Source organism: Chaetodon auriga, chromosome 2 (genome assembly GCF_051107435.1).
Source record: "Chaetodon auriga isolate fChaAug3 chromosome 2, fChaAug3.hap1, whole genome shotgun sequence".
Taxonomy (NCBI): domain Eukaryota; kingdom Metazoa; phylum Chordata; class Actinopteri; order Chaetodontiformes; family Chaetodontidae; genus Chaetodon; species Chaetodon auriga.
In genome coordinates this window covers 8,337,845-8,355,761 of record NC_135075.1, presented here as the reverse complement: position 1 = coordinate 8,355,761, position 17,917 = coordinate 8,337,845, and the positions used below count along the sequence as shown (strand labels likewise).

The window sequence follows — 17,917 nt, the reverse complement described above, 5'->3', positions numbered from 1 at the left end:
TTGATGACAAAGATATTTCACACTGCCCTAATCCACAACAATATACAACATGACATGAGTCCTGGAAAGATGAATGAAATGCCTAGTTAGTGTATATTTTATCTCCATCCATCTCCAGAACTTTCTGCGCAACCAGAATAACAAGAACAACTATAATCTGGTGTGTGAGACTCTTCAGTTCCTGGACTGCATCTGTGGCAGCACCACAGGGGGACTGGGACTGTTGGGACTGTACATCAATGAGAAGAACGTAGGACTCATCAACCAGACTGTGGAGAGCCTGACTGAGTACTGCCAAGGTCCCTGTCATGAGAACCAGGTGATACACACACAACATGATTGTGAAGGCTCACACTTAAAATGTGCTTTCAACCGTATGCTTAGTCTGCAGTCTGCCTGTGTTGTCATTTACCGAACAGCATAGGGGCTGTTTTTCATTGTGACGTTAAAATAAGGTTTCCTTCCGCACTTAACCAAATTATCCTCAGCTTACGTCAGAGTGACCTTTCATTTCAGTAATCATACCGATGGTTTTGTGTAGGGGTAGTACTGGAATTAGTCCTAAGCATTTGTCTTTTCATGCTCAGTGCCCAGCGCTCAGCTGCCACACTGAAGCTATGCAGTCTTTCTTCAGCAGTGTAACACCAGCCTACTCTGGGCAGTGTGCCTGTGTTTGTTGTTTTGGTATGGATTGGCAGTGCTTGGTCTTCTCACATGATCGTGGCATCCTCTGTTCAAGCCACTCTGGGGGTCGTTGTATGGCGAGTGTGAAACTGGCATGACTAAACAAGCAACTGGCTAAATGCAGTCGCTGTTTGAACTGTTTTCAGTTCCGTCAAACAGAGCTAGAAGGAGGACTGCCAGACCAAACAAAGCTCTTTGTTCATATCTGCTGAGACGGAAAAGGGAGGGAGAGTGCTGGAATTATTTTTGTTTGTGTGGTATTAAGAGTCATTGGTAAAGGGTGTCAAGGTTCTTGTTTCAAACCACTTGCCATTGTTTAGTTTTGAGTCGTGGCACATGTTTGGCAAAATAAACTGTAGTTTTTGAATATAAAGCCAAATGACATTTTACCAATAGCTATGAAATGTGGTTGACCTCAGTCAACCTCAATCACTGCTGGTTTTAAAACTTAAGGGAATTGGATCTGTGTGGGACACCACAAAAGAAAAAAGAAGCCAATTACATTTTATCAACCCAAAAACACATTTATTTTTACCACAATTTTCTTTAAAATCAGCTTGTTTATGTATTTTACTGCTATCAGGAGACTGTCCAACAGAAGGCCAGAATCATTGGCTGCTGAAAAGACAATTTGTGATGGCATGATTTTCCAGTCACTTGATAAATAAATACAAGATATTCAGGGAAGAACACCACTGACTGTTGTTCGCATCTGTGTTGTGACTTTATCAAAAGCGATATCAGTAATTGTGCATCAGTATAAATCATGGGTGTGGGGGAAGAGTTTGACCTCGATGAATAAACTATACGTGGTGTTTGTTATCTAATTATCGCTGAACATGCTGGTCTGCTGTACTGCTGTGTTTGCAGGGGATGTCAACAACACTCCAGCATCAGAAAACATTAGATATTATCTTTAATTGCTTTTGAGTGTTTCCATAAAAGTCGTGTCACTCTGGATTCTGCCTGAATGCTGCTACTGGTTAAAACTGGAAACTCTCTTGTTCCAGTCTGTGCTTTCATTTACTTGCATTTCATTTGTTCCTCAGAACTGCATTGCCACTCATGAATGCAATGGTATCGACATCATCATCGCTCTCATCCTCAATGACATCAACCCCCTTGGGAAGAAGAGGATGGATCTGGTGCTGGAACTCAAAGTGAGTGATTATTGCTTAATTCAGTGGTTTTGAAGAGGAAACAACACTGCAGAGCGCTGCAAGTGTTACCTAACAGGTGCAGTAGCTGTAGATTTAGATCGTTAAAATTACTGAACATTAAAACAATAATAAGAAATGAATCATTGAAATGCAGAGTTACTGTACCAGTTACATCACTGATGGTAGCTCTAAAAAATCATAATGCAATGCAGCCACGAGTGTAATGATAGGGATCACAGTCACACTCCAGTGTTATGAACTACTTGGCCTGCTAAAGTTAAGACACATCATTCTCTAGGGATTATCAAATCAAATGTTGGCTTCAATTAAGTATGCCGAGATGTGCTATTACGACACCTCATCACAAAGTGCTCCGTCATGAATTGCACAACAATGACACAGAATATTTCACAGTCTGGGATGCTGAACACCAGGTAGACAAAAAAGAACCTGAGTAGATTCTGGTTGTTATCTGTACTCCCTCCTCTTTTCATAGAACAATGCCTCCAAGCTTCTCCTTGCAATTATGGAGAGTCGCCATGACAGTGAGAACGCTGAGAGGATACTTTACAACATGAGGCCTAAAGAACTGGTGTGTATGACACAATAAAAATGGTCACACAGTGTTAAGTGGATGTTATGTGACAGTCTATATTCTTGCAGGTGGAAGTGATCAAAAAGGCCTACATGCAGGGTGAGATCGAGGTGGAGGAGCCGCAGGAGGGTGAGGATGGAGAGGAGGAGCACTCTGCGTCTCCACGCAACGTTGGTCATAATATCTACATCTTGGCACATCAGGTAAGCCACCAACTGTCGGTAATATCAGTGTGGAGATAGATGCGCCCATGAGTACGTGCTGGCCACGTAAAAAAAGTGCATAGCCAGTGGATATTCAATGGCCTTACTGTTACTACATGTCTGTGTCATTTCCTGTGGCTGTGAGAGACATGTGACACATGTCCTACCACACACATCTTCTCTTTTACAGCCCTCGGGCTGTGTGCGGCTCAATAGCAGAGTGTCTGTTAGCTTAACAACGGCAATTATGCTTACACAACACCTACTGTCAATCCACACCGTGCAGCCTTGTGGATGAATGAACGGAACATCCTGCATTCAAGGAAAGAATAAATAACATGTACAGCGCCCAGTTTTTAAATATCAGCAATGGTGGCTCAGGCTTACGGCTCATGCTTAGTGAACACGTGTCCAGAAACCTTTCTGATAATAGTAACAGTTGCTACAATGATTATCTGTCATTGATCTGCTTATCATTGATTGATTTATCATTTCAGTTGGCCCGTCACAACAAGGAACTGCAGGCTATGTTGAAACCAGGGGGGACATATGGAGAGGGAGATGAGGCTCTGGAGTTCTATGCCAAACACACAGCTCAGATTGAGGTCAGTCGTTATGTCTATGTCTGAATTAGACTGTGCCATTTGTGATCTGCTCCTGTCGTTATTGCATTTTCTTTTTAACTTTAATGTTTTACTGTGAAACGTTGAAACACTTTCTCTATTGTCTGCCCACTATTTGACATCCATCATAAGATGCTTGTCTTAGTTGCAAAGGATTGCAACATGTTTTAGAATCACAAGTGACTGGAGGCATGTGATGCTGTTTTCCTTGGCCTGTTTCTCGGTCTCATGTTGTACCTTGACAGAATGGCAAGCACCTTTGGCATGTTTGCACATTTTCAAATGCGTTCTTAGCGACAAGAAGGGGTGGTGACTGTTGACAGAGTTCTGAACTTTTTATCAGCCACTTGTGGAAACAAAACACCCCTTTAGTTTGTATTAGAAAGTACAGTTTGTGATGATAATCAATCAGATCATTTGAATTAACAAATAATCTATAAACACTTGGATTTAAAGAAGGCGGGGGTTAAAATTCCTTTGCCCGTCACAGTGACAGAGAGTGTGATTGATGGCTGCTTCTATGGTTGTGTCCAGATTGTACGTCTGGATCGTACCATGGAGCAGATAGTCTTTCCTGTGCCGAACATCTGCGAGTTCCTCACCCAAGAGTCCAAGCTGCGCGTCTACTACACGACAGAGCGGGATGAGCAAGGCAGCAAGATCAATGACTTCTTCCTGCGCTCTGAAGACCTCTTCAATGAGATGAACTGGCAGAAGAAGCTGCGAGGTACTCAAGAGGCTACTGGTAACACAAACACGGTTCCCTGTGCGTCTTTCTCCTCAACTCTTTACCTCTTAGTTTATGGTTTACACGCTGTCCCCTTGCATCCCTCCAGGCCCCTGAGGACCCTCCTACCCTCAAGTGGGAAACCGATACTAAAGTCTCTGTCACGCATACACTCCATAAATGTTAATTCGATATTTTGGCATCATGTGTGAGCAGGAACCAGAGATAAAATGTCCCTGCACATGACTCTGGCAATTCGTCAACTCAAGATGGAGTAAAATTTCCCAAACTCCTCCCCCACACCTCTAGTGTGACCAGAAGCCATCGTGCAGGACAATAAAGGACAAAAAGGCCATAGCAGCCACAGAAAGCTTGTTTCTGATGTCAGAATGGAGACATCATGATGACAAATGGTAGGGCAGGAAACATAAAGCATTGTCCTTCTCCTTTGAAGGTATTTCAGTGGTGTCAAACGTGTTTGCAACACTGGAATGGACAAACAGCTGTGATTAAAACCAGTCAGCATCAAGAGCAACCACAGCCACACTGTGCTAGGCACTCCAGGAACTCCAAATATGACAACACAGACAGAAAAAAAATCACACTAACAGATGTTAGACCCTCAGACAGGTCTAACAGCTTTAAGAGTCAGTTTGCCAACCACGAAACTCGCAGGTGAGCCAACAGGACTGACACAGCCAAAATCTGACTTAAAGTCTTATTTTTTTATCCAACATTTACCTGCATAGGTCGTTCTTTCTCTGCACATATTCTTTTCCTGTATCAGAGCAATTTCTAAAAAAAAAAGCTGATAATTGAACCCGGCAATGTTCCAGGATCTGTGTGTGAAAGGGGCTGTGCTCTGCTCCCTGACCTCTGAACCCTGCAGGGATGGAAGTGGAGAGAGTATGTAAACCTTGATAAGCAACTTAAAGTCTGATTTAAATTACAATATAATATACTGTAAGTTAATTAAAGACTAAGATGGGATAAGAAAGTATGCTGTATAAACAGAGTGATGTCAGCTCTGTCAGTGTGATGTAGTGGCCAGTAGCCAGTATGCAGATTGTTCCACATTGCATAAAAATGTTTACACATGGTTCCCGTATCCTTTTTCCATATACATTGTAATTACTGTGTCAAGTTTCTGTATTTTGTCTCTGTGGAAACAGAAAACAGAGGCGAAGGCAAAAGAAAATTTCCTGGCAGGATCTAACTCAGTTAGCTGATGTTCATGTGGTCACAGCATATTAACCTTTGCACAGTGCTCCTTTTTAGTGTCAAGCTACTGCAAATAGTGAATTTGGTGCTAAAACACTACTTGCCAGTGTGAATGATTGGTAAGCTGGTGTTTGAGAGGTAACACAAGTGTAGAATATGGTTTTGCCTGCTAAAAAAAAGGCTGTGGATGGAGCGTTAAGCCTGTCCTGAGTCTTTAATTTGATATGTTTCTTTTATATTCCTGCTTTATTATAAGCAACACAGACAGTAAACAGGGACAGCAAAGTTGGCAGAGAAGTGGATGTGACTTGCGATAAAGATCGTTGGCTGGAGTCACACTCTCCATGCTGTTCTTACATGTTGCATCTTAACCAGCTGAGTTAGCAGGATGCCTCAAGTCTGTCACTTTTTAATGAGATGATCTTCTTCATCTACCTGCCAGTTCGAGGTCATGCTCAGTCACATTTTTTTTACCTTTGACATGGTACAACCTTACTTAAAAAAATTCAAGGCGGGGGCAAGATGCTCACAGGCGATCAAAAAATAATGTGGAGGAATCTCAAATGTCCTCTTTGTTTTTCACTCATCTTAAATACTATGGTTGTGCAGGCCTGGACACTATTTTGAACGTCTCTGTCAGCAGGGCAGGTCCCCGTTGATCCTCTGGCTGATAATCTGTCAGCTACTCCAGTAAAGTGACTGTTTAGGAGCCTGTTATGGCTCGTCCCTTTGTCAGGCCTGAAGAGGGATGGTTTGTCTATAACGCCATGAACACGTGACGGCAGCCACCTCTCCGCTATCCAAATGAATCAGCACAGCTGGAGACAATAATGTTCCGCTGATGCTAACCACTCGTCATGAATATCGTGACTGCTGTTGCTAAAAGTCCCCAACCACAGTTCTCCTTTTCTAATGAATAGTTGGGCTCAAAATAGCTTTGACCATGATACTGATCTACTGAGCCAGGTCTGAGAAGGGGTAGTGTGTGTGCGTGCATGCGTGTAAAAGTACGTACATGCAAGTTTGTGTGTTTTTACCCTCCTTAAAGTAGAAAATCATGTAGTGTATATGAAATAAGCATGACAGTTGGTTTTGTGTACTTATTTTGATCTAAGTTTTTACTGACTTTGTTTAGTTTTGCTGCATGTAATAGCACTTACGACCATACAGACCCCTTCTGATTCTGTTCAGTGTGTTTCACCCCAAACTGAGTATGCTTTTCAAATCACCAAAATGACTCCCCACTCAACTTTCGAGTGATTACAATTAAAGTCTGTTTGATAAAACGTGGCAAAAATGTTCTGTTGCTGTGGAGAAACATGGCAGACATTTGCCACTAAGGCTATTTATTTCAGGCCAAGCACAAAAGATCATTCATCAACATGGAATATAAAGGAAAACAACCCTGTCTTTGTCTTAACGTTGAATACAGTTAATTGCCAATAAGATATGTGTTCCTCTTTGGTGTGAAACACAGATCAGACATACTTTCACTGTAAACTTCTATTCTGTGAAATTATAGATAAGCTGTGCTTGGTGTATTGCACCATGAGTGTTTGGATGCTGCAGTGCTCTCTCTGCAGTACAATGACCTGTGTTCATTTGCTTCAATACACTGTCCTCCAGCTCAGCCCATCTTGTACTGGTGCTCCAGGAACATGTCATTCTGGAGCAGCATCTCCTTCAACCTGGCTGTGCTCATGAACCTGCTCGTGGCCTTCTTCTACCCTCTGGAGGGTGTCCGTGGAGGTCAGTCTGCTGAAGTCTTCACCCTTTCACCTTCTTCCCTTTAGACCTTTCACTCTTGGAAAACAACAGACTGGTTAACAGGGCCACGATTGTGATCTTGTGTTTGAGTGTATATGCACTGTGGTTAACACAATGAGTGTGACTAATACGACACAGGAAGTGGGAGTGAGTGGCACAAACATTAACTGTTCAGGCAAAGCCAGGGGTGGGGCAGGAGGCATGTAGTACATATTGTGCTTTACCTCCGCAAAGATGACCAAAGAAAAGACATTGTTAAGTTCTTCATTTTAGGGTGTGAGGAGATAGTGTTGCACCCTTGCATGCTATGCTTTTCAGGCGTAGCTCCTTGTTGCCAAGTCAAAAACAAACAAAAAAAAATTTGATTGATTTGACCTTGATTACCCCAGGCCAACAGTGGATGAACTGTCTCAGAAGTTCTTGTCAGATTAGTCTGAAAGCAGTGAATAGCTTCTTTCTGATATTTTCAGAGGAAGGCGCATTGTGCCAGCCAATTTCTAAAATGTCCAAAGTCAATAAATTGACAGACACACACACTTTCTGCAGTAATTTTCAATTGTGAACATGAGCAGAGCTCTACCTCAGTTACCGTCTCCTCTATCCATGTTGGCATGTGATCAAATCACGTACGGTATGATGCGTTGTCAGTGTTAAGTGTGTATAAGATTTTACAGAACACTGTGCTCTCGTGCCTGTGGTTTGGGCGTAGCCTCACACCTCCCTAACCAAAGTGAGTTTCACCACTAGGTAGAGGTGTGAGGAGAATGTAATCCAAGCTGAAGATCTGGATCTTGAGTGGCAGCGCTGTCACAAAAGTCTGAGATGGATTTGTCCTTAATTAGGTCCTGACCTGCTTATTGATGCTATACCTTTCCTGAGCTTGACAGATGACTTAACATGTTATCAGATTTCTATTCTATTCTCACGCTGGACTTGGTTTGGTTTGAGTAGACCACTTCTGGTAATTAGAGGTATGTGTGTGTGTATGTGTGCACATATACAGACTTAGGTGAATACTGTGTCCCCATAAATCTATAGGAGGAAACATAATACTATGCTACTGACTATGGAGTTTGAGATACCACTGAAAGGGACTCCTATCTAATAAAAGACAGATACACAACAAAAAAAATGAAGCATAGGTCAGTGTCATTATATGAGCATTTAAAAGGCCTTTTAAAATGACCGGTTTTGGAACTTGTAAATGCTATCTGCATTGAAGTTGTAATTATGATTGGGAAAAATTCTGCCCAAGTCCATCATTGAAGTTAACTGAGACTAAATCAAATGGCTTTAGCATTATATTTTCAGTACATGGTATTTTCACCAGAGCAACTCTGCATACAACCATGAGTTGTGCAAACATGGCGACCCTCTACCATCTTCCCCATATGACAAGTATGCAGCATCAGGCTACATAACTTACCCCATTCCAAAAAAGCTGGAACACTGCGTAAAACATAATAATAATAAAACAGAATGTGACAACTTGCTAATCGTTTTTGACATATACTCAACTGAAAACAGTACTAAGACTATGTATTTAATGTTTTACCTCCTCAACTTCATTGGTTGTTGTAAATATATGCTCATATATGCAAAAACAGAAAATGAAGTCTATAAACATTTCACTGGTTAGGATCTTATTTGTGGTCGGCTCTGAAATCTCAATGAGATGTAGATTTCATCAAATATTATATTTGATACATTGTTTAAACAATGAACATTTTCATTAATTTGCCAATCCTGAAGCATTTTGGATGTCAGTTTAATCTCAAATATAGTTGGATGAATATGTATGAAGAACATTTAGCTAAACAATCCTCCAACACTGAGCGTAGGCAGTAGAAGACAGAGCTGTTAGTTTAAAATAATCTGTTTTATCAGGAAAACAGAGCCTTTGTGGGGTCTACATTTCCACGCACCATATTCATTCATCTTCTGTCATGTGGCCTATATGTAAAGACTTAAGTTTGGGAAAATCTCATCTGGTGTTTGCTAGGTGCAACAAATTGCTTTGAAGATATAATTTTCGTTCAAAGGGATAAGTCTGCTAATACCTGCATGACAGGAGGTTTTTCACAAACCCAGGAATGTGACAGACATAAGCACATTTTTACATGCATTCTCTTTGTTTTGCTGTCTCTTATTTTAGGCCTTTTTTTTCTCAGTTCTCCTTGAGGGCAGTATTTGTGGGGATGTGAAAAGCCGCAGCCATTAAGGCCTTCATTGTTCCAGTGCAGAGGAGCAGAGAGAAGACACACATTGTGATTCGCATAAACTTTCAATTGTTCCATCTGGGGTCAAACGGCGAGGTCCCTTTTGTTTGAACTTCCTCACAGCAGTATAGAAGAGACAAAAAGAGGTTGTTAGCTTAGCTCTAGAAACTCCATGTGGTTTTCAGTGTCAGAGGTCATCTGAGCTTAGCAGTTCATTTCAGGACATGGCGATGTTGGCGTTAAACTGAAGCCAGTTATCAAGTGAAAAGATAAAAAATCTTAGCCACTTTTAGGTTGGTCAGTAGGCAGTGTTTAATGTCTGAGCAGATGCATACACATCCACTGTGCCCTGGATTCATATGAGCTCAACAAAAATGGGTGAATGTCCACTATAATCCAGTTGCCATGGCTTCATTTTGCAAGTGCATAGTTTTTATCCCGTGACTGTCTTTTTTCCCTGCCTATTTTACACTGGTGTCAGTGTTTTCTGCAGAGGCCAGCGGGGTTACTACCACAGGCAGTGAGGCTCCAGAGGGGCCACATCCCACTAACGAACTAATCGAGGATGACAGAAAATAAACAGTACAAATAAAGAGATCTATTCAAAGTAGTGTATGTAGCTTAATGGCCAGTGTGTGATATCAACACTGACATGGTGAAAAGTTTGGATGATGAGAGAGTCACCAAAGTGGCTTTGGCTGGGTTCGTGTCCTGAGAAGATATCCAGGCTCTTCTGTGGATGCAGCTGTCTCATCCATTGTGCCATCATCTCTGTGCTCCTGAGCTAGCACATCTACATTAACCAAGCTGTAAACAGTACATTGACATGTTGTTACCACAAACAGTTAGTGGGTTTCAATTTGCTAACTCATGTAAATATCTAACTGATAAAAGCAACCTTGCTATGTTTTAACATTTGGAATCATATCTCTGTCCAGTTACTGAAGGCAGGTCCAACATTCACTCTCCTTTCAGCCCCAGTCTGGTTCCATCTTCCATCTTCTCCTGAGGCAAAGATTCAACTCTTTAGCTGCTAAATGTTCCACTGTGTTCACCAGCTAGATGCTAATATTGTCCTTTGGCTGTATGGTGCTGGGCAGACAGTGAACAGTGGGTTTATCAGAGCTTTTCCACTGAAAACAACCTCCTGCTGTGGCTGGAAATGAGACTGATGAGAGTAGTGAGAGAGAACCAAAACAATAAAGTTGCGGGCAGTAAAACCAAAACAATGAACTGAAAGACATTGAACCGCTGCTGACGAACTGCAGAGTTGATGATTCTCTGTGGGTCTGCCACTAGCAACAACTTTCACATTACATGATGTGATTTGATCAGTTGATAATAAAAAATACTGATTAGAGCGGCCTTAAAAACTTCTCTTAAAACGCTGTCGTATTTAGTACACAGGACAATGACCAAAACAATGAGCATATTGTGATGAGGGGCTTCAGACTGAAAGTTAAATACTTTAACTGAATTGTTTCTGATGTATTCTCAGTCGCTGCTCCTTAATGCAGCACCATCTCATTTGGGGACATGTCTTATTCAAGCCAACTTCTTGTAGTCCTTTAATAAACCAAATTTGTCCAGTAAACTTCATTTGGACAGGACAGAAACTTCATGCAAGCTTGACATTGAGCCACTTCGGTAACTGTAAAAATATGCTTAATTTGCAGATTGTGTAGACAACTTAAACACCATAAAATACCTTCAAAGATTATTGAATCAGCTACACACTTCACTCACTTGTTTGCCAATGGATGGTGCTTTGTTTGAACACGAGGTGTGGTTGGGAACTTTTCCCAGTGGTGTCACATGTGCTAAAGGCACCTTGAGTAACTCCAGGTTGTACACCTTCTGTAGGTTAATGCTGTGGTTCAAGTCAGGGGAGGTTTGTGTGGGCTCATGTAATCCTTGAGCAGCAGTCAAAGTGCCAGAGCCTCCACCCTTACAGGCGCTGTTCCAATGTGACCACGCAAATAGAAGCAGACACTGGAGTTACAGCTCAGACATAAAAGATAGATATGTAGATTCAGAGCAAAATCCTGTCACAAATATCAGGCTGTGTGTAGAATCTGGTGAAGTGTAAGCGCTTTAGTGTAAAGGTCAGTCTCTCTATCTTCTAATAGCTGCCGAGTAAGCAAGTAAGAGAGATGAATGGTCTGAGACTGTAGGTGTGTGACGTACAAGCTGCTGTGTCTGGGTTGGCTGCCAAGTCCAGGCGCCCAGGCGGCCTGTTACGATGCAGCACCCAGGACCATCCCTGATGAATTAACTGGAGCCAGGGGTATTTTTAGCCAACTGGGGGTTATGTAACCAGTACCTGTCATGTGATCTGTACATAGAGAGGCGAGACGACGGAGGCCTCAGTAGGGAGGGGATGGAGGAAGACTGACAGAGTGGTGTTGTTGGTGCCTGGGTGAATAAAAAAACTGACTGAGAAATTAAATTAACATTAACAAAGAGATGCAGCCTGTCTGCTACATGCCGGTCAGGACTTGGCACTGAGCTAGTGCCTGGTGAGCTCATGATAATGCACACACAAAGAGCTCTGCTTATAACACACCAGTCCCAAACTGTTGTCTTCAGGAATGAAACCACTGGGATGTCTTTGTCCCCGAAACACTTGGAGCCCATCAATAAAACATGGTTCACAAATAGCAGATAGGTCAGCTTCAGTTTCTTCATCTGCATACAGCTTGGTCATTCTACCATGACTTGACGACATGTAGTGACACAAATGTCAAATGGTTAAAAGTTGTGTTGTTGTAGTCATGAAATTTTGTCCTTTCTCTGAAAAACATTGCTGTAAAGAGCAATGAATGGAAAGGTTCACACCTCTCCCTAACGTGACCTCCTTCGTCCTCAGGTACCCTGGAGCCTCATCTATCTGCCCTGCTGTGGATGGCCATGCTGGTTTCTCTGGCTATAGTAATCATCTTGCCTCAGCCTCACGGCATCCGGGCGCTTATTGCTTCCACCATCCTGCGCCTGATCTTTTCTGTGGGCCTGGAGCCCACGTTGCTCCTGCTGGGGGGTTTCAATGTAAGTGTGCATCAGTGTGTTCACAAAGGTGACAAACATTTGCATATAAATGTAGACTCACTGTAATAGAAATGTCACTCATAGCAGTTAGGTGTCGATGCATGAGCCAGGGAGATTCCTCACCATGCTGGCAGTCAAACACATCCACTTTATTTTTCATGGTCAGAACAATAAGCATTTGAAAATATGAACGCTGCTATGTAAGCCTTCCCGTCTCAGATCTGTGCACTGTCATGACATGACTGCTGTCTCGACATGTTGTCTCTGTGGTGTCCATTGTTCCTCAGTTATGTAATAAGGTCATCTTCCTGATGAGCTTCGTTGGGAACCGGGGAACCTTCACACGTGGCTACAAAGCCATGGTCACGGATGTGGAGTTCCTGTACCACCTGCTCTACCTGATTATCTGCAGCCTGGGGGTCTTCGTCCATGTCTTCTTTTACAGCCTGCTAGTACGTAAGCACAAACAAGCCGTGTCATTTGAGATGAGATTAAAGTGGGATGTAGATGCCATTTGATGCACATATTCTCATCTAAGGACAAGATTTTTGGCAAGGAGATTTATATAAGGGCAATGATCCAAACAAAAAACTGTAGCCTTTATTAACGTAGATGCTCACATTTACACACACACAGTTTGCTGATTTCCGTGTACATTTTCCACACATGTACTGCACACACATCTCTGACTCCTTCCTCTTTCCAGCTCTTTGATCTGGTGTACCGAGAAGAGACCTTGCTGAACGTAATAAAGAGTGTGACCCGCAACGGCCGCTCCATTGTTCTGACAGCCGTGCTGGCTCTCATCCTCGTCTACCTCTTCTCCATTGTGGGCTATATCTTCTTCAAAGACGATTTCATTTTGGCTGTCGACAGGATACCCAACAAAACACTAGGTATGTTGAAATGCAGATTTCTTCTCATTCCCTTTGCAGGAAGAACATAAATTACTTGGTTTCCCTAAGCCAAACAGTCAAGAGACTTTAACATTGACACTGGTGTGTCACAGTACGCCAAATATATCAAGTTAAGTGAGACTAAGAAATACAAAAATGTGTGTATCCAGTTTAATGTACATGCATTTCCTTTTTGAATATACTTACCTTGCTTTTAGCATCACCAACAACCTGCACATGTACTGTAAAGAATGTCTCCTTTAATGTGCATTGTCAAAAAACAATATACAGATTGTACATTCCATAATGTTTTTTATTCCCAATTGAACAGAGCATGGAGCCAGTATGGTGGGAGAGTTCTTCTCTGGTGGAGTGTGCCAGAAAGAAAATGGGGAGAACTGTTCAACTGACGCCGTGGTGGATGGTAGGTTGACAAAGGGCAAGGCAACTTTGTCTATTTATATGTGAGTGTGACTGGGGTGGGGGGTGGAGGTGGCTGACGAGGTCGAAGAGTTCTTTTAGGTTTGAATCCAAGTGTTTGTGCGTGCATACAAGACATTCCCAAGTGTTTGTGTGAGCCTGTGTGCTTTTGTCTGTCTGTCTAAGTGCAAGCATATATGTGTTGGTATGTGGTTGCAGACGTCTGACACAGCCAGAGAAGATTTGTCCCACTGAGCTGTAAATCTGGGTGGCTGGGTGGTCACGGGATTAAACCTGGTTGGGCCAACTAGTGGCTCTCAGGGAGCTGGGTGAAACGCTGGGGATTTAGACTCCTTGTACGTCTCAGGGGAGAGAGCCTAAGACCTGATGAAGGGGCCCAGGGTTGAAAGGTCAGGGATTACTTACCATCAGGTACAAGCAGGTCGATGGGTCCACTCAGTGATGGCGCAGAGAGCTTCTCACCACAAACAATGAGTTCTTGCAAACCTACTGACCTTAATGGGAAAAGCCTCCAATCAAAGATGAACATATGTGCCATGTTAAAATTGGTCAGCCGACCATGTCGAATCTTCAGACTGCCTGGGACTGACCTTGTCTAGGCTTCCCTTTCCATCACCACTAGGCTGGCTAATGATGGTAGTCTGGTGACTTGTGTTTATGGGGGTATTTGAGAACATTCCCAGTCTTGTCATGCTCTCACAGACCCCTTATGGGGCCCGTTCAATAAGCCAATAACAGACTATAACTGCTTCCAAAAAAGTTGGGATGCTGCGTAAAAACGTTAGTAAAAACAGAATTGAATCATTTGCAGCTGAGGATGTCCCTTTCATACCCAATCATGATACTATCACCTGTTACCAATCAACCTGTTTACCTGTGGAATGATCCAAACAGGTGTTTTTGGAGCATCAAATTCAGAATAAGTGTATATTTACAAAAAACAGTGAAGATGATGATACATTAAATATATTGTCTTTGAACTGTTTTCAGTTAAGTATGTGCCAAAAAAGATTAGCATATTATCTCATTCTTGTTTTACACAGCATGTCAGGATTGTTTGTAGCAGGATGAAATGAGGGTTCAGAAGCAGCACGTTATCTCAGTCTAAGGATTACTATTTTCAGTGTAGCCTGTAGTGGTGTTTCTTCTCTCTGGAATTTGGTTTGAAGGCCATGTTGGCTGCTAGTAGCAATGCAACTTACAGAGCAAACAAGGTTTTGCATACAGCCTATACAAGAAATGACTATCTCACAGTTTTTATTGTGTTTCTGCAGCTTCCCTCACTGTCCAACCATCAGCAGTGGTGATCGAAGACAAGGAGCGAACGTGTGACTCCTTGCTCATGTGCATTGTCACTGTACTGAGTCATGGTCTCAGGAGTGGAGGAGGTGTTGGGGACGTCCTGCGGAAGCCATCCAAAGAGGTACAAAGCACAAAAATGCAACAAGGAAGAAATCACACCCAAGTCAAGGTCAGATTGAGAGTGTAAAGAAACAGTATCGTTCAGTTTTTTTCCCTTTGTACCTTAAAATTGCAGTCCGCAATATCCTGGATTAGAGTAAATGACATTTTACCACTTTGATAACAAAGCACAATACACTTCAAATCCCCTACCACACACTCGAAGATTTAATTAAGCTGAATAAAATTAAAGTGGATGGAGAAAACTGATAAGAGATGAAGAGGGTATTCAAGTTTTAACAAGGCCATGATTTTATTTAATTAACCCAAACTTAAAAAAGTACATAGCATGTTTGACCCAACAAGCAAAAAATAGGTTTGGCTAGTTCCACGTCCAAAGGATGAGCTGGTGCGGTGAAAGGCTGCAGCGTATCTAAAGAAGCTCTCTGTGAGAGAAAGATATGCTCTGCTGGTAGGTCAGAGAGGTTGCACAGAGGGCTTTCATAACTCTGAACATGACGGAAAAAGCATTAATGGTACTTATCCAGCATGGAGACAAGCTTGCAGCTTGACCCATAGTATGAGGCCATGACTCATGCATACTTATATAAATCTGTTAGCCTGACATTCAAGTGAATTCTCTGGACTGTTTTCAGTTGTCGAGTTGTGTGTGGATTGCTCACATACAACTGGATTGTACCCTGTATGCAAAGAGGGCACTATGAGTAACTCTAATGTGTTATGTTAGTGACAGCAGTGAACTTAGATATAAATGGGCTCCATGAATGCATTAACAAAGCTTTTTTTTTTAAATGAGTAATAGATTAATAGGGCCCATATTCCCACTGTGACAATGACGTTCCCGGTGTGATATCAGCTGATTGTACTTGTTCTTACAAGTTTTCTCCTGTTTGGCTTCAACAGGAGCCCCTTTTCGCAGCCAGGGTGATCTACGACCTGCTCTTCTTCTTCATGGTCATCATTATTGTCCTCAATCTCATTTTTGGTGTCATCATCGATACGTTTGCTGACCTGAGGAGCGAGAAGCAGAAAAAAGAGGAAATACTGAAGACAACATGTTTTATCTGCGGTGAGGAAATGAAGATAAATAAATAAAGATGCATTTTCAGTGTTGCTCTGCATGCAGACAGTTTAGGTGTGGGCTTGGTTACATTTTTTTTTTTGTTACCACTAAAGCCATTCTGCCAACTCATCAGTTAAAGATACAGACACTGTGTTTCATCAGTGTTAGGGGAATGTGACTCATGACCTTTGACACATCTTTTCCTGTCGTACTCCCTTCTTAGAACTGAATAAAGCGGAAATGCCTTACAGTTCTATTCGAGTCGAGGCTGCGATCGATACTGCTGTATAGCATTAGTTGTGCAGTACAGTCAGCAGGTGTGAATGCAGAGGTTTACAGACGATGATGAACTCAAACGAGTGGTCTGCTCCAAGCCTGCTTTTGTATGAATGTGCGACTGCCGTGTTGCAGCTTCGCATCTGGCCTCGGTGCAAAATGGGGGCTGTTTTTCTGGGTAACATAAACAGTGAAACGCCTCCTCTTCCCAGAATGAATAGTTAGTCATGGCAGGTGCTGCTGTGGAGGAGGCGTGTTTCTTCCTGTTGCCATATGGGTCTTGACCATGTTAGACTGTACACTCATTCAGACACCGGCTTCATCCATCACTAAACAGTCACTTATTGATCTGAACAGTCATTGGTCAGTTCTGGTCATTCTTACTGCTTTGTGTTGGACGACTCTGTTAAGGGTTATGCCTCTTTTGCAAATGTAATACAAGAGTGTATATGGATTGCAGGGCTTGGTGGGACAAACAATGCGTGACCATTTTTAGCAAATCTCACCTCCGACGTTTTGTCTGTTCATTCCCTTGTGACCCCATTTCCTCTTGTTTTTTCAGTCATCCTCATTTAGGTCACAAGAATGATTATGTCATGTTGCCACACATAGTCTATTTCTTCACAATTCCAAAGAAATGAGAGCACTGTGTTTATTCTGGGTGCGTGTGTGTGTGTGTGTGCATGCATCTGTATGTGGGCTTGTATCCTTTCATTTGTAGGTTTGGAGAGAGACAAGTTTGACAACAAGACAGTCACATTCGAAGAACACATCAAAGTTGAGCACAACATGTGGCACTACTTGTTCTTCATTGTGCTGGTGAAGGTCAAGGACTCGACAGAGTACACCGGACCGGAAAGCTATGTGGCTGAAATGATCAGGGTAAGAACGTTGTCATGCATATGCATTATGCTTTTTAACTGTTGAAAAGTCCAACACTGCAGGGCCTCTGAGACAGAGTCATGTTTGGAATAAATAAAACACACTTAGTGTGAACAAATCCTCAACTCTTCAAACTCTCCTCCCTTCAAAGTGCAGCTCCGCTCCATGTTGTTTGCTGCTGCAGGTAACAATTCATGTGCCTCAGAGCGTACACGGATCAGCTCCCTTGTGGTCTTTACTGAGGTTAACCTTCACAGCCGTCTGAACAACACTATAGACACCGTTACTCCAGCGATCAGGTTTATATGGGTTTGACAGAGTTGATTACTGCAGCTTTTTTGTTTCTCTGCACCGGTGATGCGCAGAGGCAGTATTTTTTTTGTCTTTTTTTTATTTATTTTTTTTTTATTTTTTACCTCAATTGCCCCAGATTAGCAGTGCTGCATTATGTAATCCCTGCCTCCATGACCTTGAATCTTTCCAAAGTATTATCACATCAGTCAGCTTTGTGAATGGAGAATTAACTTTCAGACAGAGTCTGCCATTGGCATGAAATGTGTTAATCCCCGAAGCAGCCATGCTTGTTATACACACACACACACACACACACACACACACACACACACATACACACTCACAAGTCTCACCCTGCATATCACCTTATTATAGGCACTTCAGCAGACCAGAACATTG

The 17,917-nt window shown here is 42.4% G+C and overlaps 1 protein-coding gene across 11 annotated transcripts in view; it reads left to right on the top strand.

Moving 5' to 3' along the window:
* Positions 1-17,917, top strand: part of itpr1b (inositol 1,4,5-trisphosphate receptor, type 1b) — an 83,580-nt gene that overhangs the window by 57,870 nt on the left and 7,793 nt on the right. For 6 of the 11 annotated variants that reach the window (XM_076752555.1, XM_076752529.1, XM_076752503.1 and 3 more), the window contains 14 exons: positions 119-319; positions 1,734-1,844; positions 2,341-2,436; positions 2,508-2,642; positions 3,140-3,247; positions 3,800-3,992; positions 6,840-6,962; positions 12,069-12,244; positions 12,532-12,696; positions 12,951-13,140; positions 13,472-13,564; positions 14,856-15,004; positions 15,907-16,072; positions 17,064-17,224. In XM_076752555.1, the coding sequence (XP_076608670.1) occupies positions 119-319; positions 1,734-1,844; positions 2,341-2,436; positions 2,508-2,642; positions 3,140-3,247; positions 3,800-3,992; positions 6,840-6,962; positions 12,069-12,244; positions 12,532-12,696; positions 12,951-13,140; positions 13,472-13,564; positions 14,856-15,004; positions 15,907-16,072; positions 17,064-17,224 (2,067 nt within the window). Of the gene's footprint in view, positions 1-118; positions 320-1,733; positions 1,845-2,340; positions 2,437-2,507; positions 2,643-3,139; positions 3,248-3,799; positions 4,032-6,839; positions 6,963-12,068; positions 12,245-12,531; positions 12,697-12,950; positions 13,141-13,471; positions 13,565-14,855; positions 15,005-15,906; positions 16,073-17,063; positions 17,225-17,917 lie in introns of all 11 variants that reach the window. The other 5 variants (XM_076752547.1, XM_076752511.1, XM_076752494.1 and 2 more) reach the window with 1 other exon arrangement.